At 39.5% G+C, this 24,477-nt stretch overlaps 1 protein-coding gene across 1 annotated transcript in view; it reads left to right on the top strand.

The window, feature by feature from the left end:
- The window catches only part of VPS13D (vacuolar protein sorting 13 homolog D), a 111,156-nt gene extending 90,581 nt beyond the window's left edge, over window positions 1-20,575 (top strand). Inside the window, exons 69-71 of the mRNA XM_009289605.1 lie at window positions 13,458-13,589; window positions 17,861-18,101; window positions 18,890-20,575. Coding sequence (XP_009287880.1) covers window positions 13,458-13,589; window positions 17,861-18,101; window positions 18,890-19,021 — 505 coding nt within the window. The 3' untranslated portion in view covers window positions 19,022-20,575. The remainder of the gene's footprint in view (window positions 1-13,457; window positions 13,590-17,860; window positions 18,102-18,889) is intronic.
- The last annotated feature ends 3,902 nt before the right edge of the window (window positions 20,576-24,477 follow it).

Below are 24,477 nucleotides of genomic sequence, written 5' to 3'. Positions count from 1 at the left end.
GCGTAAGTGAATGTTGATTTTCATGTTGGGGAAGGAGTTCTTCAAACCGCAGCCCTGTACCTCTTCAGTATGGATAATTTCATCTCGAAACCTTAAATTTTTTTCTGAAAATGCACCTCGGCTATTTTAGTTTCTTAACTAGAAAGAGATACTATTCACCATCTAAGACCTAAAATTATTTCTAAATAAATGAAGCTACCCTTAAGAATGAACAGAAAACAGTTCTCTATTGCTTTTGTCTATTCGAAGATTGCTTCTTACTGCCATGAGATGTTTCTGGCTAGTAGAAAGACTATGGTTTTCTTTTCTACAGCCTTCTGTAAGAATGATTTATTTTTTTCTCGCCCTTACTCAGAATTATTTTCCAAAGGAATGACTCGGATTAGAAAGAAGTGCAGTCTTCCCTAGACTACACAGGAATAAGTCTCACATGCTGTATGTCAAGAAACTAATAGGGTTTTTTGTCAGAAAAGTCTCAAGCAATGATCATATTTGACTGTGAGTGGACTCCTGTCAAGATTGCTTTGCATGTTCGCTCCACCGGTCTACTTCCCCTTAAAGGTCTATGGAAGGAATTCAAGCAGTTGAGGCATGTGGTTACTCTTCTGGAGTGCCTAAAATAATGAGAATTGAGGATGGAGTGCACTGCCGTCCCACATTTCACTGCATTTCTGAATCTCTACGTACTCATACAGTGACTAATCCTAAAGAAGACAATCTTTAGTTAATAAAACTTACTATTTCAAGAAATAAAAATATAATTTTCAAAGGGATCTGACGTTAGAAATAAAGGATAGTAGAGTTAAGCCCAAGAACTTCTGTGTGTGAGAAAGAAATAAGGGGCAGGGGGGGAACACAGCTTTTATTTCGCACCCTCCTCCAGGACTGACAGGCTGGGCGTCTCAGTTTTTTCCCTTTGCCTTCCCCCTCTAGCACAAAGAGCTGGAAGGTAATTACTTGGGAGCACAGCCTCTGTTCTTCACAATAAAGCAGAATTTGCTATGCGTGGTTGAAGAAAATCACTCTGATGCATGTAGTTTTCATTATTTTTTTTAATCCTCAGGATATAGTAAAAGAAAGATGAACCTTTAAAACATTCAGCTTGCTTAATCATGTTTTATTGCAGAGTCTATAATTCTAGAGCCACACGTATAAAAATGTCACAATTTCCTGTGTCCCTACATTGTTCATTGTAGGAAAGCACTGTTAGCTGCTTAGCACCCAACAGAGGTCCGGATGATTTGGAGAATCCAAACTCTGCGCTAACATATCCCTCTTCCTTTCCTTTTTAGAGGGTTGAATGGACGTAAGTTGGTCCCCGCTGTAAAACCAAACTGTAACGCCTTTTTATGCATTACTGCAAATACCTTGCTTTACGTCTGAATAATGTTTCCAGGAGGTTATTGCTAGGTATCTGCATTACTAGATACCATTTGTATTTAGAATAGTTGTGTAATCAGTTGTCTTTACAGTTGGTTGTCTTTGTCCCCTTTTTTGAACTTGACTCAGTTTAACTATTTGGAAGGAGTGGAAGAAAAAAACCACAGTGTTTGGACCTACAGCAGCAACGTAATACTTCATTAATACTGTATAGATGTGGTTACCGTCACATCTGCTGCATACAAATGTTTTTAAGTAATAGGCGGCTTTAGAAAAAATAAGCAATTACTGGCTTGCATTAGGCTACGTTTAATCATACAGCTCTTATATTTTACAGATATTACATCTGATTAGCCTCTGGAGCTTTTGAGCTAGACTTTGAGTAGCAGGGTCTGAGATAGGAAAACTTGAAAACAAACACCTTACCTATTTTTAAAAAGACCTTTTTTCAAGCCCGGGGTTAAAGTTGCTGCTCATTAAAGGCTGTTCATTAGAGCTCCCCTTTGCATTTTACTTCTGGGTTTTTATGTACCCTACATGTTAGCAAAGACGTTCTAGATGGTTTAAATTCCAATAGGGAGTGCTAAACCTTTAGTTAAAACTTGTGTAACTTCTTTTGTTTAAAGCCTTTTTGCTTTGCCGTGACAGACTGTATTCCTACTGTTAAAACTGAACAAAAGCCTGGTTTAAGAAAACTGTGTGGTCACATTGTGTGACTGTGTGGTTCACGGTCGGTAGCATGTCTGTTAACATTAAAAAGGCAGACTTTATGAGGGACTGAACTCTCATTCTAAATACCAGCATCTATTTTGTAAGTAAGAAGGATTTTCCACTAAAACATCAGTGTTTAACTTGACATTTGAGGGCAGAAAGGTACCCTGGATGCATTCAGCCTGTTGGTCAAGGGACAAAAAGGGACAGGGGCACTGGAAGGGAATGTTGCAAGGGGAGGATAGATGAGTGAAAATGGAAAACATTAAAGTGAATAATACCGAGTAGTTAGCTGAGCATAAAATGTGAAATTATGTTTTTCTTTAGATGTCCATTCATTATTAGCAACAAATAATTTCAAAAAAACTGAATGAATACAGAGTTTTTACTGTGATAGTCTCCACAAAACCGAAATATTTTCTAGCGCCTTGGTAAGTTACAACTAGAGGCAAGTATGTATGTCTCCATCGCTGGTTAAACAGTACTGCATCAATTCAAAAAACCCAATTAAAACAAGGGTTTTACCGTGGTAGGCTCCACAAAACGAAAATATTTTCTAGCGCCTTTGGTAAGTTACAACTAGAGGCAAGTATGTCTCCATCACTGGTTAAACAGTACTGCATCGAGTGACACGTGTGTAGCTTTTGCATTAAACAAAAGACTGCTGCTATGGCTGGGTTCAGAACAGGAACCAGATTAAGCTTGATTTCATTGTGTTTGATAACTGGTTTGGAAAAGGTGCAAGTTTGTGAGAAAAAGGCGTTATGTTGTATTAGGCCAGTCCGGTACAAAATGGCTGAAAATGGACATCATGGGTACACCACTTGCTGACTTTCAAATGCAGCACTTTTGAAGCCATGGGGAAGTTGCTTCTTTTCGGACAGGCGGACCTTTGCAATAGGTAACTAATGTTTTCCAGTTAGGTTAAATCCAAGGCGCTGTCACGTAGGCCTGGCATAGTCCATCAGAAATTTAAGTAATTATGAACTTCCTTCTGAAAAGAGCTGATAAATCCTTTGCTGGATTTACCACAGATTCATTCTACTATTTACACTTGAAGTGACAATTAAGAGGACTGCATTTGCGACACAAAGCGGAATTCTTACACTGTGTGCCCACTTCACAGTCTTTAGATGCATTCCTTTTAGTTAACAGCTAGACAAGGAGAAAATTTTATTTCCTTAGGAAATACTTGCATTTCTAGAGCCTGCATATTTTGTCTAATTATATTTCAGCAAAAGCTTTTGGACACCAAGGCCAAAAAGTAAAAGGAATATCTTTTACTGTGTTGTATGCTTCCTGTTTTCTGGCATCCACGTGTTTTTTAGATCCTTCCTTATTCAGAAAGCACTCCGCTAAACAATGCTGCTGTTTTGGTGTATTCTATGTATAGTTTTCTTGGGTTGAAACAATTACAGAGCGCTGCAGATTTAACTAGTCTGCAGTGGTATCTCCTAGAATGGAATTGGAGAGACTGAAAAAGAAAAACTTACATTCATGCGTTAGCATCAGCAGAACAAACTAAAAAGTCATCGAAGACCGGCCAATAAAGTACTCACAATTTCCATTCACAAATCTACTTGCTTAGAGTTAGGTGGGATAAGTTGAAATAGTATGCGCCCCAGAAACGAACAAAAGCTTTATTCAAAACAGACGTGTCTGTTGGAATGTACCAGGACAAATCATCAGACTGCATTAAACCAGTCAGACTTGATCCCCAGATTTGAAAAAAATTTAATACACATTCTGCGGGTTTTTATAATATCTTTTTGCCCTCTTACTCATATTTTCAGTTCATAAAAATAGTAGGAAAGATGAAGCTGGTGTAACGCAATAGGAATATAGCATTTGTTTATTTACTTATTTCTAAAGCACAAATGGCATGAACTGCTCGCCAGTGCAGTGGCTGTATGAGCTCATGTCCTGAAATATCTGCTGCTTGTGCCAAAGGGGTGAAGTCTGGTACAGCAGGTCTAGGGCAGCTTTCTGGGAATAAGTTTTACTAGTCTGATACTGACGAAGGTAAGCATAGATAGTTTCTGTACCGACGAATGAGTACACGGGTACCTCATGTTACGTGCATAATCAATAAGAGTCCTTGTGGTTTTCCATGTATGTATGTTTTTCTTGCGTCTATTTGGAATACCATCTTTCAAGCTGTCTTTCCGTTTGCCTTCACTCCAGATGATTTTGCCTTGAGATCATTTTAAAGGCTTCTTTACATCCTTAATTTTGTGACCTGTATCAAGAAGTGGGCTTTAATTACCACAGTACTAAAGCTTTGAGTAGAGGGTATCTGAGCATACCCAAAGGTGGACTTTTTCCATTCTGAGACCGAATATAAAGACGTAGGAAATGCATGCTATATACAAGATGAAAGTCTTCTCTCCTCTGCATACTGCATTTCCAGTAGTTTTGTGTCTTACTAGAATTACTTCCTACGTCTTCCTCCCAAGCATAAATACCACGGCATCAGGTTCTCTGAGGTTACTCCACGTTTAAAATGGTAGAAATATTAAACCACGCGGCTGGACGGGTAGTACTGTTTGTACTGACAGGTTTTATTTTCAAATTAAAAGATACAGCATTGCTTTAAAACTAATACTACTTCTAAGCAGTATTTTAAGCCAGATTAGTTGAGGTGCATATTTAGGTAGTAATTACAGGCTTACTTGAAAGCAAGGGACCTTGCGGCAAGGTATGTGCTAACGTACTGCTAGGCTGTTTACCTGTTACTAGACAGATTTTTTCCTTTGTCATTAACGGTGAGGTTTTCTGTTCGGTCCTAGTCCAGAGCCTGTAGATGGGAGCCCAGGGCCTGCTGGGATGGGGTTTTACACTTGTGCTGTCCTTTTGCCCTTCCACTGAACTCTTTTCATTTCAGTCATGAGCAAACAGTCAGTGCCTGAACTAACAACCCTGCAATCCTCCAAAGCACGCCTCGCTTACAGTACCAAACAAAGGGAGGCCCGCGTGGGCCGGCCCAAGCCAAGGAATGCAGCTTCGGGGTTCTGCTCCATAAATTTAACCAGCACGACAAAAAGGAGATAATATGAGCCTTCGTGATGATCTGAAAGGGGGAGGTTTGTGTCCCATTGATTGCGGTCTGGCCTATTGCCAGGCCCCGAGCCTGACCGACAGTTGAACCATATCGTTAAGGCGTGTAATACAGCTCAAGTCTTGTACAGCAGCCAATGAGTACATATCCAGAGGGCAAAAGTTTATAAAGAGCTGAGGCTGTCCTGTTTAACCCTCTCACACTGCATGTAATATATACTGCTGCCATTCAGAAATAGTCACATTGCTATTAAAAATGTAAACCTTCAACTTTCTTCACTTGGAAAAAATACATGTGTCTGATTTCTAATGTGCAGCAGATTTATTTTATCTGAACTCAGATAAAGTACACTATCTTCTATACTTTACATCAAATAAAGTGCACTTTTATCTAAGGAAGGGAGAACAATAGAGAGAAAAGCAGCATGCGGGTTTTTTTACTAGATGAAGCCAAAGACTAGCAAGCCAGAAAATTTTTACTTCTTCTGCCTGCTCTGCAGCACCTAAGGATCAAGTAAATACAAGCTTCAGAAATACCATCTGTTTGATGGACATCCTGTGAGCCCTAGTCCGTTGCTTGTAAGGACAGTACAAAATGCTTTACAACTTTAACAATGAATCAAAAGGACCAAACTGCAATAAAGACTGTAAGGAAGTACACTAGGAGCAGAGATGAGCACAGACGGGAGCAGCGTGGATATAAGTGCATATTGCCCCAGTCTATTTACCTGGCACCACTGCACGGTTTTTGTTTTTTTTTTTTTTTTTTACGAAAAAAAGTCCAACCCACTTTTTTTCAGTACTGCTTTATCCATAGTTAGTTACTTTTTTGTTCAGAGACGTCTTCTGGGTTGTTCTACAAACTCTTTCATACAGATGGAGCTATTTATTGCCTTGATGTCACCTCATTTAGCATGTGGCTGGTATTTTTATAGATAATTTTTTCACCTAATGTTCTTGTTAACATGTGGAACGCTCTTTATCAGTTTTTTAAGTACAGCCAGTTGATTCGAATTGGTCTTGCAACTGCTAACTTTAAGAATCAAAACAAACTTTCTGAGTAACTTTTTGTTAGGTGAAGTTTGTCCTAGAAGACTTTGCTGTGCCTGTTGCTGCCCTGGTTGTACTAACTGAAAAGTATATAAAGGAGGGTCTGAAGAGAAAACACATACAGTCGTCATAGCTCATTCCACATAGCTCTTCATGCACACCTAGCAGTTAATGTCCTGGTGCTGGGCAGAGGCCCCCGGTTTGCTTTTTTCCCCAGAGCGGATTTGCTTTCCCAGAAAGATAGGAGTACAATATGGAAACGTTTCTGTTACACTCCAAGTAAGGTGACCACGTTTGCATTTGCAGTAACTGGGCATTGCTTGGCCAGCATTGATGGGGTGGGATGGGACCATTTTAAACGTGCACAGAAATCAGACTAATGCTCCATCTACTACACTGCCCTGCCCGTCAGCAGACTGTATTCAAAAGTTTTAAGACCTCGTGCTGTGCCCTGAGGCAGAGTAACGTTATGGCCCTGGGCACTTTAATCTTCACTAAGGCATGTTCAGCTCACGTTTGCAAGAAATCCCTGCTAAGAACCCTATCTTTTACATTGAATCAGGTGAATGGGAGCATTCAACACATTTGTGAGAGAGGAAACTTTAAGGCGACAACTCTAGTCATCGCTCTGTGATCAGTACAGGAAGAGTCTGGGAGAAATTGGAAACTGAGATGGCAGTGTTACGTTCTGTTGTCGTCTTAAGCTTGATGATATCAAAGTGCTTGAAAAAGTGTTGGTTAGCTGCACAGCTGTTGCAGTCGGGGTGGAGCAAGTGCCAAAGGTTGAACACTGGTTGATGCACAGAGTATGACTGGTGTTAAGTGCCATGCAGTTGTCTAGTATGCAAGCACATAGAGCTTACACAGATCTTGAATTTGTAATATGGACGTCATAAGAACGTGCCATTTGGGTGAGTACATCTGCTGCTCTGCTGTTTTTAAAGAAGTGATTCTTGATGTCTTAATTAAGCTCTTCTCACTTCCTTTTGAACTTGGAGCCTGAAGAAGTTGTATACAGTCATAAAACCAATGAATAGTTTTCAATTTTGTTTTGATCTTGTATACAAAAGAAAGGGGAAGGGGAGGAAGAGCTACATCTCTAAGAAGTAGGCAGGAACAGCCTACATGATAAACAGTTGCTTCTTCAGCATGCTGCAGTTCTCCTAAAAGTATATTGGGTCAGATAAAGGTCTTCAGCATCTGAGCTGGTAGATCCCTCAAAAGAGGAGGGATTTGACTGTAAGTGGGAGGTTTTAGCCCTAGGCACCATTTATTTGCATGTTTCTGCCTGAAACTAGCATTTTGGGAACACATTTAACAAGCACAATATATTCCAGCAAATGCACGGAATAAACGGTGCATATAAGCTTCCTCAGATATGCAGTCAGCAGGGAGCTGTCTGGCTCATGATTTTACACATTCTTGCATCTAACTGAGCCATTCTAATGCCAAATCCAACACTCAGACTGACTGCACTGTGTGTGCGTTTTTAACACACCTTAAAAGCATCTGTGTCTGAATCGGTGAATGAATTCCATCACAGAGCTGTGCCAAACCTCTGGGTTCAGGCATCAAGTCTTCAAGAAATTATCTGCCTATTGGGACCTGCCCAATTGGGAACTGCTTTGCCCCAAAGCCCAACACCGGGAAGGAGGCAACTGTACTCACCCTCTGAAATGCAGCATTACCGTCTGCCCGTAGAGTCACAACGGAACATGAAATCTAGATTGCCATAGGTTTTTCCGAAATTCCAAGTCATTTAATGTTCTCAGACACAAAGAACTAGGACATAAAAAATAACACTGTCCGTCCCCTTACGCTCAGGACATTCCTGCTTATCGCAAGGGTTCAACGTTTGAAACAAAGTAAGTACATCAGTGAGGAAAGAATCATGGAAATAGTGGATTTTTAGTATTTTGCAAAGGTGTGATATGAAATACAGACCGTATCAGAAATGGCATACATTTGGTTTCATTTTTTTTATCCTTACAATCCTGTGGTATGGCTGCATCATATGTAGTTTGTTGCTGTGATGGCTGAGCTTTTAGGATAGTTTTTAAGGTATACATTGTTTAGCATTTAATTGATTCTGGCACTTTTGAGTATGCTTTACACTGTGTCCTCCCATTACATGTCTCTGAGACAAGTACTGTCTTCATTCCATGTTTTGTGGAAATTATGTGCCTGGGATGATGATACTTAGGGAAGGCTGCAGGTACAATTCAGTCTTGAACTCGAGCAACTGTAGTGGGTATTTTAGTTGTTGCATATTTTATGATACAAGATGTAAGGCTATTCCTCCTTTAACTTACCAGATTAAGTCACTACTTAATGTCTGAAATGCACTAAAGCCTCCTTAGACAAAGCATTCCCTGTATTGATGAAGCAGACTTTTTCTGGAGCCAAGTAAGTAACAGGTTTGATATTATTTCTTCAAAATACTAGCAGCAATTGGATTGTTTCATAGGCTTATATTACCTGCCAATTTTCCTTTGTTTGAACTAAGGTTGTTTTATAAGTATTTCAAGGGGATAAAAATTGTTCCCAGGCTGAAAGTCAGTATGCCAAGTTACAGCCCAGAGCAGGCTTTTATCAATAAATTTTATGCAAACCTGAAAAAACAAGTTTACAATGGAAACACTGACAGAATTTGAGCTGTACCAGAACCAGTAAGTTACTGCTTTAAGTGGGTTGCAATGATGAGGTTGTTAAAACTGGCACACCTTTATGAATGCGACACATTGATGACAGTTGCTGGAAGTTTTGGCAGCAAGAACTGGGTCTAGCTGAAGAAAATTATTACTAGAGAGTGTGGGGGAAAGCCCAGAGCCCTGTGGCCAGGGAGATCTCTTTGGAGGGCTTACACGGCTGATTTGCACAGCAGTGTTTGTCAGCTACAGTGGGCTCGGGGTTTTGGTGACAGGCAGGCAGTACAGCAGGTGAAGTCTCTGTGAAGAGCATCTTCCATTAAATACTCGTTTCAGATGCTGGAATTGCACCTCCTCGCACTTAGAGCTGTTGTTTGTGCAGGATTTGGGGTGTCCTTGCACTCTTCCAATTACGGATCACAATCTGTATACGTGCTCAAGTTGGGCTTTTTGAACAGATTTGTAGTTGCCAGTGCTGCTCTCTTACTGAGAGGACAGATCAGAAATTCCACAGATGATAAGCATTTTAAATGAAAAGTTGTAGTGATTGCTGTGTCGGTCATAGGGTTTTCCTTGTTGCTTTTTTTCTCTCAGGAGAAGTTGCTAAATTTCCTAAAGTTGTTTTATTCTGAATAATTCTAGGTGTGGTACTGAGGAAACTGAAAGATGTAATAGCAAAAACACACACACACTTTTATTTGTATATAATTTTAGAAGTGCAGTGTTTTGTTTTCACAGACTATCATCTGTTGACAGCCTGATACCTTCTGATTTTTTATTTTTTTAATGTTTTTGTCAAAGCAATCTAGGTACACTTCAAGGAAATTTTTTAGGTCCCAAAGACACTCAAAGATGAGTAAAGGTTACTGTTCTCAAAACCACTGTGTATTGATGCACCTCAGCAAGAATCACCTCTACGTACCTGATAGTGTAAAGCTGACAGAGTACCTGACAGGGGTAAACGTGTAGTGAAGGAACAAGGATAAAAGTAATTCTGTAAACCATGTGATGTCTCTTGTAGAGTTTTTTCGATCTAAGTTGGTAAATAATTATCACCAATAATACGTGAACAACTTCTTACATCAGTGGGTCAGTGATCTGCTCAATTACAAAACTTCTGGCCTAAAACTGATCAACTGAATCACAAGAATTCTGTGAACTGTTAAGCAAAAGCCAACCAATTAACACTGTTAACTGTTTTTAGCGTGCATACAGTCATCTGAAATGAGATTCTCCAGTGTTCAGCTTCGTCTGAACAGTGACGAACTGCAGTGTGTGCCTCAACCTTGTGACATGATTTCCAATCTCTTTGTGTCTTCATTCAGCAGCACTCTTCCCTGCTGTGACTAGTAGACGTGAGGGCATTTCTGTCTTGTATTGCCTTTGTGTGCTTATTAAAAAAGAATCGGCAAATCTGTTGAGTGCATGTTTAATGTAACACAGATGTGGGCACACCACCGTTCATTCTGCTTTACAAATCTTCAGCTTTTTGTATTTCATCAGCATTGCTTATTATTTACAGAACGTAACTTGAGACAGTAGAACAAATTTTTAGATTAAAAAAATCAAGTCATGTGGAATGTTTTTAGCTGTCCAGACCAAACAGACCAGTTTGCCAAGGGGCTGATGGACTAAATCAATGCAATTTATGCTAGCTCTAGTGGCACTTAGTTGAAAAACAGCTGACCTTATTATGAAGATGAGAATTATCTTTTATCACGAGGATGAACATTTTAGCATGGAGGAGCAGTGGGAACAGCAAGCACTGGACTCTTAAGTACTTCTTCCATTTAAAAACAAAAACAAAACCTACAAACAACCCACAGCCAAACCCACAACTCAGAAATTGCCAACCCTTCCAGAAATTCATTGTGGTGCCTAGTACTTTTGTACTACTAGTACTTGCTCTCTGATCTGCTTCTAAGCCAGACACTAGAAACCAAACCAGTGTTCGCTGATGTTCTGGTTTCTATGGAACAGGTCTGATTGAAAGGCCCTATTCTTTCCTCATTTTTACAGTAGTCTTTCTTGCAGTGCTTCAGATACCTCTTCTCACGGTACTACAGAATATTAGAGAAAACAGCACAGTTGAATGTTTATTATCTGAAAGATGGTTAATGTAAAAACCGTTAGGCAGTGTTGTTGCTCACTCCCATACGGATGGCTGTCTAACTTTCCTGAATGCATGACAGGAAAGTGTCTAAGTAAAAAGTTACTGATTGGCCAACAGTTAATTAAAAACTGTACATTACGCTTCAGACGTTCACTCTTTAAACTTGTCAATAGAAGCTACAGGTGCTGTAGAGAGCCCCCCCCAATGGGGGCTTCTTGGAGAAGTGAAATTTTGCCATTTTACTGCTTTTGGAAGTTAGGAAGTAGAACAAACAGCAAGATGTGAATAACACTGGTTGGGACCCTTTAATTTCTTTGGAACTTTGCCACAACATTTTGCATTTCATGAAGGCAAACGCATACTTCTGTTTACTACTTTGTAAGAATCTGATAGCTAAAAACAGGCACTTATTTGTTCACCTTTGGTGTAGGTTCAGAAAGATAACAATACTGTCACGTACTGTACCTGGTACAGATGAATTCTGTTTATATCTAAAAATCTGAGGGGCAGGAGAGGTGACTTGCTCTAGAGTCATCGTACTTAATAGTGACGTTCTAACCACTGCATACAGCTGTTATTCAGTGGAACAGTTTTAAGTCGTACATAAGTTGTAGAAGTCATCTATTTATAGAATCATAGAATCATTATATATGTGAATTTACCTAGTGTTTAGGTTATTCTGAGTCAGAGAAATGCTACTAATGGAAGAATACAGTTTTAAGACATTGCACTTTTTGCAAATGAGGAAAACTTAGTACCTTTGTGTGGCAAATGGCAATTTTCATACTGGTATTTTTTAGCTTGGATGCATAACACTGTAATTAACTAATGAACATCTAACCAAAACCAAAGCAGTGCAGCAGGATAGGTAGAGCAGTGAGAACATCTGTCAGCAGAGGTAAAACTGAAAATTTGACTGTTAACATTTTACTGGCACTATTAACGACAACATTTGTTATGGTTTCTTAAGCCCCCGCTCTGTTTCGCATTCTTATAAAAGCTGGAGAATTTCCACTCTTCATTTCATCCTCCCTGCTGACAAACTGACTTTCCATCTTAGTGTAACCATAGTTCAGCTGAAGTGAAGTCAAGAGCTTCTTGTCTCTCCTGAAGTTTCTCTCAAAGAGGATCAGCAATAAGCACTACTTCTGAGCCACTGTAATTTGTTACGCAGGTCAGGGATGTAATAATCTCATTAAGAAAATCAGAACTTACCAGATTGTCATAATGTATGACAAATATAAATTGGCTGTTGTTTTTCTCTGCTGTGCTGGAAAGCCGGTATCTTTGGCTTCTGTACCTTGTTTGCAAAATGCGTTGTTGATACCAGACAGAGCAACAATAGCCAAAACGCACTGAGAGGCCAGTCACCCAAATGGGAGGGCAGCAAAGATGATGCTAAGTCATGAATAGAGACGAAGAGATTCTGTTCCAGGAACATCTACTGCAGCCAAGAAGGGAAGGGGCAAAAAACCATGCCTGTCACCATTAAAAGGCAAGGGTGTCAAAGACTCGAAGGAAAACAAGTTTTAAAGGCTGGGTGGTTTTCACGTCTGGGACAGGACTGCTGAAAGGGAAAGGTAAGCAAGAAACAAGGCTCCAGAGAAAACATCTGCAGAAAGTGAAGCTTAGAAGGCAAGTGTGCTTGTGTGCTATTGCCAAGCAGCTTAAAAAGAAAACGGGTTGTTACATGGGATATTTTTCCTGTCTTTTGATCAAAAAGGATAGAAGCAGTTTATTGTACAGGATCTGTACAAAGCATCAAGATGGGAAGTAGAGAGCACTAATCAAAAATGGTGCGTTTGGCTTGGAAAATTGCTAACAGCGGTAGCCTGAAAGAGATACAAAAAAGCATGCAGTAGACCAGAGGGATGCTGTTGGGAAAGGACAGAGACTAACGCGGGGCTAGGCAGCCTGTAACACAACTCTTCAGGGGTAGGGCGTTCCAAAAGCTTAAAGGAATTCAGAATATTATTTTTTAACAAAATACTGCTAAGGGAGGAACCTAGCCTGCAGTTCTTTAGCACCGTGGCCAGTATCAACCTGTGATGTCTGTTAGGCCACACGCGTGTGTCTTTTATTATTGTCATTTTTTAACAGACGCTCGAGAAAAGTAAAGTATGCTAAACCCTACTATGGAAACTCTAATTAACCATGGATTTTTCTTTTGTCTTAACTGCATGTTTCTATTTCTGTAACCCATCAATTTGCAAACTACTGACTCTGTCCATCAGTGTGAGCTCTATCTAGGTTGATGATGCACTCTTATTTTCTGTAGAGAAGTGAGAAATCAACAGTCAAATGAGTAAAACTCATTAAGAGTTTTTACAGATTTTACAGAATCTATATGCTGTATTTGTGAAGACCTTGTATTTTTAAAGGCTTTGTCACACCTCGTATCTCAAAATAAATAAAACTTTGTGTGTTGACAGGTTTAAGTGGAAGGAAAAGCACTGCTGTTGCACTAAGTCATTTTTCTGCATTCATTTTGCATGTAGGACACAAGCGGAGAGAGTGAGAAAGCCACGCTGCTGTAGAGGACCTCAAGGGCTCTTGCCCCGCTATTTAGAAAGTCAAGCAGAAGGACAAGAACAGCTCTTCAAACTGACTGACAACATCCAAGATGAGTTGTAAGTACGGACTTACACACTTACTTTAAGTAGTTCTGTTTGCTGCCATTGTATCTTCATGTCTTTATGGAAGAGGGACTAAAACCGCTTTACACATGCGTGCGCACACACAGGCATGTTTTGTTTGTTTTCTCTTGGGTACCGATTAGCAGCACAGCATGAGCACCTGATGACTTCCACAGTGGCCTGTCCACTGGCTGTATACAAACCTCACTGCAGGTGCCACAGGGCTCCTTTGGTTCACTTGTTGCCAACTGCCATTGATCGCACATCACATACGGGCTGTGGAAGAATTGGAGCCTTGGTTTGTTGACTCCTGCTCCTATTAATGTTCCTGGTCCCCTTCTATCATTACAAAAGATGGAATCTCAGGAAGTTTCTAAGTAATCATCAGTCCATTTAACACGTGTAATACATGTCCAATCCTCCACTGCATTGATAAAACAAGTGCATGTTTTAACCCTGTACTCCTCTTCCTCTGTACCGTGCACACAGGCAGAACTAGTATCTCTTCCCATATCTATCTGTCCCTTATCGTCTGTTTCTCACAGCCCAAAGCCTAGGAGAGTGGCTAGTGATTCTGTGACGGCAATACACAAACCACCACTGACCTGCACAGAGCGGGCTCTGAGGTGGCTCTGGTTTAGATATGAGAGAAGCTAACTTAGATGCCTGTGGCACATGTTATTCCTAAGCTACGGCTGTTAACAGTTAATGACCAAAATAACCTGCAAAATCCCCCCCCCCGAAAAGTCAATACTGAATAATTTGTATGGGTACGTTTGAATGCCCTGGATATGGGTTCATGAAAGCAAGTGAAAAGAGTGTATAAATGTTGTTAGTGGTCAGGTTTGAGAGTATGAAAAAAAACTGCATAGAGTGAACGCAGGGGAAGATACTGTACGTTTGTTTCTACAGGAGACGTCAGCTTGTTGGATTGGGGTCTTAAGGCATAATTCATTACTTAACCCGATCTCTACCACAGTTACCTGAACAGCTGTTTTCAGTGGAGAGTGTAAGATACTGTGTTTTGCATCTATTATCCATCAGAGTATCTGCCAAGGCAAAGTAGTTAAGCACTGTCGCTGGTGAAGCTCGTAGAGGGAGGTGCCAACTCAGCAGGCTATCTTAATTTCACCAGTGTCAACGATCAGGCTCTGAAAGCCACGTGCCACTCTAGATTCTACCTTTAGCTGCCTGTGAGGAAGAGTTTGTAATCTGCCACTTGCTTGCGGCAAGTGTAAGTGATCTTACACTCCTGTTAATAGAGTTTGTAATCTGCCACTTGCTTGCGGCCCTGTGATCTTACACTCCTGTTAATCATGTTTTCATCTCATGTAAGTGTCTTTATGCATATACAGTCTGGCTCTTCGGTAGGGAGAATTGAAAGAGAGCAATTTGTGACCAAAAGAAAATATTGTCACCTTTTTGCAAGGGTACCCCATAAGCAGATCAGTAGGCTTTTGTCATTGAGTCACACTGTTCAGTCACTGTGACTTTCACCATTAGGAACATCATTCAACAAGAAAACAGTGTTTCTTGTCATGGAAAGTAAGTACAAAATTATGCCTCTGACTTTTATCCTAGTATCATAATCAGAAACACATTTAAAAACCTGATTATTTGCATATTTTCCTTCAGAGTTAAATCCATAAAAGGGGGTTTAATACCTTGCTCTACTGTTCTAACTAAATGTTTCCACATTTTTTTCCAGTTAGGCTCACTGTTTCACTTCTGGAAAATATTGTGTGATTACTTCCTGATGTTGTTAAAAAACCCACAAATTCTCCAGAGAACTGGTTGCTTCTACTTTGTTCTACTGGATCATGTTTCATTTAATTTTTCATTTTATTAATTTGAGATTTTTTAATAGTGTAGAAATATGGGGTTAAAAAAGAAAGTGTCTTGAAGTAGTATCTTAAAAGGTTAAATACCCATTTTGAGAACTAGACACGGAGAAGAAAGTAACAGTTGGCAAGAGAAAATGGGTAATGATGCATGACTCAAACTTAGAACAAAATGTAGAGCTTGAACTACAAATTAGCTAATGTTTCTGTGCTTCACCATTAAATCACTGGCCTCTGTTTCCAGTCCTCAAAATATATACATGACACCAGTAAAAATCTTGTATGGAAAATTAGATCTATAATCTGTTGTTCTTACGGAGAAAATACAAACCTGTAGTCTGATTACCCAGTTGCTTCCACTGAACTTTGTAGTAGCTTTTAGTGCTTCAGTTCTCTCCGTGACGCCCCCTGTATAGCGGGCTGTAATACCATACATCAGGAAAACAGCTGTTCTGCTTTTGTGGGCATACAAAACCCACTCAAGTTTCTCAACTTTGCTGTGCCAATTGCTAAGGAGAGTGATACAGTATTAGGGGGTTCTGATAATCACCTTTTAATCTTCTTTCCCCGCTGGAAAAGAAGCAAAGAAAGCCAATGTGCCAGCAAGTTTCCTCTGGTTCCACTTCTAGTGGAAGTCTGACCCGAGTCAAAGCTAGGATCTCCGTAAAATACTGTACTTGCTTTTATGTGCCTGTCCTAAGGAACAAGACTATTATTCTGCAGGCTGTAATGCTGCTCTATTTTAAAATTTAAGTTTTCTATGACACTTCATAAAAAATATCACTCTCCATCCTAATTAACTTATTTCAAAGACAAAAAAACCTTACCTCGAAGTGTTTGAACTCTGATGGAAAACTGAGGGGCTAGTTTCAGTAACTGTGTTAACATTGTCTTTCACCTAAGGTTTTTTTTAAGCTGAAATACACATTTTTGTCCGCTTTGTTTTACTTAAAGGAACACAATTCAATGTTTCATCCAAGGTTAGATCTGGACAAAGTACCTTACAGGCCTTTTTTTTAATAGGATGGCTGTGCTCCTCTCAGCACTTAAATGAAAGTATTAGTTGTTAACTTGAGTAAGTGCGTATGCCTTTCTCAAGTTTATGGAAGCAAGAGCATTTGTCGGCTGACGTGGCTAGGAGGCATAGGGCAGGGAGAAAGACAAGTTCCGTGCAGAATACCATCTTTCAGAGGACTATTAATAGAAAATTACTGGAATTATTCTTTTATACCACAAAAAGAAACCATGATCTGACCTCCTGAAATATTTTTGGCTATTAAAATTCCATTTATAGCTATGGGTTTATTTGGCTATAGCTCTGAGTAATTTGTGCAAAGTGTTACTGTAACGGTAGAGCCGACAGTAGTTTTAGAGATGGTAAGCTTTTCTGATCTAACAAAAACTCTTAGTAGCAACAATCTTCATTGATTTCGAAGACAGTGGAGCATTTTGCAGAATGTATTAGGACAACAGCAGACAGATTTGTACAAGCAACAGTTCAGAAAATAGTAATTTTGAACCTGACAGCACGAGAATCTTACAGATAGATACACTTCGGCTGCTGTGGGTTGTTGACAGAGCATTCATTATTACTCTATTTAGCAGTCTTTCTTGGTTAAGATTTCATACTTAATTTTCTGAATTTTTCAGCATTTTAAAAAACCCACTAATGAGGTTCATTTCAGTAGTAAATCAGAAGTGGAGGAGAAGCATTTGTGTGTGAAATATCTGTTTTGCTTTTGCATTCCTTACTGCTATTTTTTTACACATCAACCTTTTCAGCCATCATAATTCTCAATATTCTTAACTCACTCTTTTCTACCTCCACTATTCATCACTCAGACTAATCTCTCTGGGGAAACCTGCTTGCCGCTTAACCTTTCACCCCAGTGTTAAACAGCTAATTTCTCTTTTCTAGCTACTGATCCAGGCAGCAGGTTAAACTTGTTTTTTGTTTTCCGAGGCAAGGGAGGTGTGTGGTAAAAGGAAGCACAGTAGGTTTACAATGTGTAGAAGGATAATGCTCTTGTCATAAATGTCTGCAAACCTTCCACGTATCAGCAATGGAACTGAACTCACAATTAAATTTATTAGGACTTGCAGTGTTCCAGTGCAAGAAAATTACTCTTCTTAAGCCTTGTTAAAGGGTATTTTTATATGCCCTCTTCGTGTCCAAAGCTAGAAGCCAGGCATTTAGCGCTAATATTTGATTACAGCATGATCTTTTTTAACTGGGTGAGAGGGTACTTCATCAGCTTGATTTTTAGAACGGTTTAAATTAATTACAGATGAATTGTACATGTTACGCTATTAATTTTTCTGAAAGACTTCCAAAGATCACTCAAAACGTAACAGGTGAAGACATTTGTCAGTTTACTATTTTAAGCTTCAAGTGAATAATTTTTCCTTTTTTCTTTTTTGCAGCTTCATAGCAGTGGAGAACATAGACAGCTATTGTGTTCTCATTTCATCTAAAGCTGTTTATTTCCTAAAGAGTGGTGATTACACAGACCGCGAGGCCATCTTCCTAGAAGTCAAGTATGATGATCTCTACCACTGCCTTGTTTCAAAAGACCATGGGAACGTGTATATACAGTTGACGAAGAAAGCTGTTAATACAAGTAGTGGTGTCGCAATGCCAGGCCCATCACAACAAAAACCAATGGTAAGGACCTAGCACCTATTGTTTCATTCACGTGTGGGGGGGTTTCTTTTCCCCTTTATACACGTACTGGTGCTGAAAGTGTTTGTAGTCATTAGTGTTTGGTTTCCTCTGCTGCATAACAACGAAAACTTTGTTCTGTCAGCAGTGAAAATAGCTGCTGCCGAAAAGGTTTAGGTAACCATAGACCTTGCTCCCTAAACTCCTGAGAAAAGCTGAAGGCAAAATCTAAAATACTCCTGCAAGCAGAAATGTTACAGTAGGAAATGTGTATTTAACTTTACAATGCATACATGAAACTTAGGTACTTTGCTGTCTATTTACTCTAGTCTTCTCCTCCTATACATAGACCTTTCTTACTGCAAAGTGTTTATGTCATGCATGTAGAAGTTAATCAGAACTCTCACTGCTAAAACCCATTACAGGGGGTTTTTTGCTTCATTACAGTAGTTGCTCAGGCGTCTGTTTTACAGACAGGGTTACAAGCTCACCCCTGACCCACGTCAGTTTACATTCCAAACAGACAAGCCAGATAAAAGGTAGGAGGGGAAGCAAAGGAAGTAACTTCAAGTATTGCAAGATGTTTGTTCTCTCTGTCTACCTGTCTCTCCCTCTCTCACTTCTTCCTTACTTCAGCCTCAGCACTGAGAAGGAATCTCCACTGAAACATTTCTGTTCCTTCCAGGAGACTTCAAACCTAATCCCTTCAGTTAGTGAAGTAGTAAAAAATAAATATATTCTGCTTTCGATGATAGCCGTACCACATTAAGAAAAATCATTTCTTTTTGCAGGTGAAAGTGAAATCTGAAGTTCTTGCAGTAAAGCTATCTCAAGAAATAAACTATGCAAAGAGCCTTTATTACGAACAACAGCTTATGTTAAGACTGAGTGAAAATCAAGAACAATTAGAGCTGGACTCTTGAAACCTCTTCCTTACTGCCAGAGTGAACTGCAAGTATCAGTCTGGAGCTGATGGTGCTCTGGAACTAGAGAAGGTATTACATGGGAAGGAAATAAATACGATTTTAGTATTTAGCTAAAGGGAATCATTGTGCATAAGAAAACGAGTGAGGTGGGCTTTCCTTTTTTTTTATTTTAAAGCATTAGTTGTGTAACAGAAGATAGAGCTGAAATGCATTTGGTTCTGGGAGAAGCCCTGTATTTTGCTAACATGTATATATGTAAAAGTGTTTCATGTAAATAAGAAAGTACAGACCAGGGTGTTGGTATAAATAGAAGTCTGTTTACTTATGTAAAGAAATTAAAGGAGCTATACTGAGTCTTACTGCACTACCTGAAACTAGCCATTCTCTCTTTTTTCCTTGAGAAAGCTGATTTTTACAGGGCAGGAATGTAGATCAAAGTTTAAAAAAGACAATAAAATCAGGAGTTAATTGCAGCTGTTGGAGCACAGACATCCTGTAGTTTGGTGCTTTAACACTGTGATCAGGGTGCATTGTTCGGGGTTGGTTGTTGGGGGTTTTGTGTTTTTCCTTAAATCACTACTGCAGCTAAATGCACATATGCCTAGCGTTCCACTGAAATTTCATCCTCGTTTTTAACAAAAATAATTGCATTTTGTTAAATATCGCAGTGAGGACTCACTAATTCAAGTACCTTTTTGAAATATTAGCAAACAAGAACCTGATTCTGTTCTGAATACAGCACTCAAACCTAGCAACGTCGGTGCCTCTGAAGGCCCCTGCTTCTAGGTTGTTTTTTAAATAGTTCAAGTGAGCAGCATTGGAAATTGAAACCTTTAACTTCAGTTTTTTCCTTCACTCGGGCTGAGTAAGGGTGTATAGTTGGCTGGTTAGTGTGGAATTCTGCTAGCACTGGAAATGCCGGGTGGGTGGGGAAATCACCACATCATGTGTCTTCATGACAACCTCTTCAAAATTAAGTTTTTTGAAAAAATAAAAATAACATGCTTTTTCAAATGCTGTACATCAAATCAGTATTTGTCTCATCGACTAACCAAGATGATGATTGAGGAATGCGTGTACTTGTATACCTTTATTCACCAAAACTAGGAAATCTCATTTTCACGTTTGTTCCCTGGAGACAGTTCAGCAACTGTGCTGAAAGGCTGCGCGCACTACGGCACAACTTTCCTAAAACTGCTGAGTAACCTACATTCTGAGAGCATTATTTTGTAAACCTTTGACTCAAAGTAAGGAGCCCACTATAGCTTTACTACTTTCAACTTAGTTTACCTTTTAATATCCTTTCATAAAGGCATACAGGAATATTTTTAAACGGAAGGTTAGAATTAAACCAATTCTCAGCTCCTGTAAAGTGAAAGGCAGAGGATTATCGTGTAAGGAGAAAACGTGGTATCAGTCGATGTGTGTATGGTCTGTGACTGGAAATTAAAATCCATAAAGGTCCGTTACGCAAATGAAACTGATTTAATGCATCACTTTTGTATATTTCTCTGTATAATTTTTAAGTAAAATAAGGACTTCAACAAGTGCATTGGCTCAACAGTGCTTTAACGTTTCAGTCCTGTTGGACTCTGCTACCCAGACTCCCTGCTTCTCTCCCCTGTAAAATTCTTTTTTAATGCAGCAAATATCTAGCTGCTAAAGATGGTAAGTAGATGGGAAAGGAAAATAAAAAGTAGTTCACGGCTCTGTGTTGAGAATTTACAGGAGAATGGCTTCAATACTCAAGTTTTATAACAATTCCATAAAGAGCTGACATGCAAACACCTGAAAAGTAGTTTGATAGTACACCCTTTGAGTTACCTGAACTCAAGGAGCCACAGCAGCTAATGGATCTAATTTGTGTATCTGTTTATTTCTTTTGGACTGTGCTTAACCTGTTCTTTTGACCGTTGGCAACGATTAAACAGAACATTATTTAAACCTTTGAAAGCGTACCCACTAGCCTAGATGCGTATGCGTACCATGGACCATATCTGGCTTAGGTCATTCCAGTGTGTTACGCTACTGTTCCTGATGATACCATGCTCCTCGTGAGTACGGTGGCTGAAGTTGCTCACTCGTCTATAGACAAGGCAAAGTCTTCTCTTAAGGGTACGCACACAGTGCTGATCGCAAGGAGCGATGTACAGCCATAGTTGAAAGCAGCATATTGCCTTATTTAGCATTCCAAAACAAACTGAATCAGAACTTGGTGTTTTTAAAAGGGCAAATGATGTTGTTTATTGCTGTAACCCCACTATTTTTATATAATTTCAGCACTGTTACTGTGGGCTTCCTATTGCTGTTGGCACTACTAACGTTATTACTCAGTGAATAAACAGAACTTTCAGATTCCAGGAGCCACACTCAGAAATAGTTTACAGAGGCTGTGGAGACTAAGTGCAAGCCTCCAGCTTTCACTCAAATTCTTAAGAACTCAAACACAAGCTGTAAGCAGGCATGACAATGTAATAGTTCCATTTACCAAATTCTGCAAAGTTCTTCAGATTCCGAGCCTTATGAAGACAGTATGCTTACCTCCTCCAATGAAACCGGACTGAAGGTGGTGTGACTGCTGCAGCAATGAAAGCAGATTCAGTCTTCAAATTTCAGAAGCTGGGGAGGAAAAAAATTCACTGATGAGAAACAGCAACACAGCTTTCTCCCCCTGCCCACTGTCTTTAGCATACAGCCAATACAGTTCAGGGAAGACAATGCTTTTTCATGCCTCTTTGCTCAAGTCTTTATAAAAAGCTGTTCACCTTCACACTCTAATAAAGATTAAATAACCCATCAACAATGCAGGTAGTATTTCAAAAACCCTATAACCCATGCAGTGATATGCTGAGGTAGAAATACTTTGCTTCAGCCCGTTAGCTTTTATTTTACCTATATTTGCTGAGAACTGTACAACTTGTTCTCTGCCTGCCCTGACCAACTTTGTTTTCTCGCTGGAGTTGCTCTGAAGAAATGCAAAACAAAGATTATTGACATAAGCGTTATTTCACCATAATTCTGGAGAAGTGCAATAAATTGATTCCACCCACACTCTTCATATGCCCATTGCTTGCAAAACCATTCATTATGTGCGGGAACAGAAAATTACTGTAGAGGCCAGGAACGAATAATTCGCTAAGAAGTTGGACACATGCCTCTTGAGTGGCAGAACAGCCCTCAAGACTGTTCTTACATCACCTAATTCTGATGTTTGTGGTAAAACCTGGACAACCCCCTGGAATGTTGGTTGTCACTGTAGGTCAAACCCAGACTTACGCTGCATTTCTCTGTCCTGGACACTCAGATAATCTGCATTTGAGATGACGGTCATTTAAGAGTGGGAAATCTAGATGCTTAGCCAGTTAAACTTCAAAGAAAAAGCACATCTTATAAAAAAAAATCCAAACATCTTTCTTACACTTCTGGATGACCAGCACGGCTGCTAAATGCTTTTGTGCTATAGTAATGCCTCACAGTACATGTAACCTACCCAAGCTATACAATGCCAGAGTTAGTTAAGTCAAGTGATATATGGCCAAAAAAATGGCACTTTAGGCATTAATATAATTTTATGCATCCTAATATTTCTAACGCTTATCCAGAACCATGCATTCTACTGTCACTAAAATGAGACAGACTTATGACTGAATTAGGTAAGCAAGTTTTTAACGTGCAAGATGATAGGCTGAAGAACACAGGTGGCCATGTCATTTTAGTCTAGAAGCAATTCTGAACAAGCAGAACTACAACAGTCCTTTCTGTTCTGACCTAAATCCACAGCTGTGGCTGCAAACTTCCATTTTGCTGCCCTGTAGCTGACAAAGCAATCAAAACATGGAGAATTACTATTTTGGATCCTATTGTTGTCAGCTCTATGATACGCTCATAGCTAACAGGAATGTGACAAGGCCACTAAGAGACCTTTTTACTGAGGAAACAGTATTACTGGTAAACAACCTGGTAATGCAAAAGTATAAAGACACAGGGAACATGTGCATAATATGGCTGCTAAAAGAGGCAAACCCCACACCACTCACCAATACATGATTTTGTAGCCACATGTAATTCCTGGAGACAGTCCTCAGCTGGTAGGCAGGATCTCGCACAGTACAGGTGGGATGAGTAGATAAGCTGTCTGCCCACTTGCTGCCTCTGGGAGAAGAGAAATGAATCACTTTCTGAAGTCACAGAATAAACTGGAAAAAAGTCTGGTAACTTTCAGACACTTTACTCAAACCAGGAGTGAGGTTCTGCATGTTACTTATGCATCTTACCATGGTACGATCAGGCTGACACAGACTTTTTGTTACAGTCATTACTGGATCATAAACAATTCTGTTACCTACTTAAACTTAGCCATTTATAAATATATAAATAAAGTCTAGGCAGTGAAACAGGAAATACAAAATGAGGTATGCCTGAAATGAGGTAAACGGTGTGCACGATGTGAACCACATCCCTCCTGTCCTTCTGCTCCTGAACAGATTTCCAATAAATCAGCTAGATGATACTATCGGAACAGCTTAAGCTGTGAATGCTGTTTACCAAAAAAGTGCAGTGCTTACATTTTTGTGGAGAGAATGTAAGTGGCTAAATGGTCCACATCTCAAAACAGGAAAATTATCATAACATTTCCCTATGACAAGGAGGTTTTGATCTATTTGCTATCCCATTTCCTAGAATGCATGATGGTTTTCAGCATTTATCTATTTTCTCATCAATAAAATACTTACATTCTAGGATCCTAGGCCAACTATATATATTTTTTCACTTTTTTTTTTTCTCTGTAACACAGCTTAGCACTGACCTGTTTCCTACAGTGCACGAACCACTAGATGATGACTCCTCTAGGAATAACCTTGCTTGCTCTGCTTCTCTTCTAAGAAGAACATGCCTGTATTCGCTGATCACAATGATTTCACCTCTGGTACCTGCGTCTGAAAAAGCAGGTTTCAAGGAGTATACTCTCTTCAGGTTACAGGCTGCTGCAAATATATTTAAAAAAAAAACAAAACAAAACCAAAACACATTTTAATTAAGTCAACAGTTGCTCAAAATCCACTTACACAACTTGGTTTCTTACGAAGAGTAACACTCTCTTTGTGTTTGTGCATGCATGCTTATATTCGTCTTTTTTAATATATATACACACACATGCTCCGCCCCACATGTATGTATATACATCCATACTCATACCTTTTTTTTTTTTAAATGTATCTTGAAAAGTGATGGCCATACTCCAAGCTCCTCGGGGCAGGATCAAACTGTGCCCAGAGCATTGGATTCCAGTCCAGACTTCTGTAAAAGTCAGGCGTGATAGGAGACTCTTAATCAGTACACATTATGATGCTTAGTTTTATCAAATGCAGGGCTAGGACCAAAACACGTCCAATTCCCCACTGGTATTACAGCCTGTATATTACAGCCTACTGGTAGTTGGCGCAATGCTCCGA

The sequence above is a fragment of the Aptenodytes forsteri genome, unplaced genomic scaffold (genome assembly GCF_000699145.1).
Source record: "Aptenodytes forsteri isolate BGI_AS27 unplaced genomic scaffold, ASM69914v1 Scaffold61, whole genome shotgun sequence".
Taxonomy (NCBI): Eukaryota; Metazoa; Chordata; class Aves; order Sphenisciformes; family Spheniscidae; genus Aptenodytes; species Aptenodytes forsteri.
This window is presented reverse-complemented; position numbering and strand designations above follow the sequence as displayed.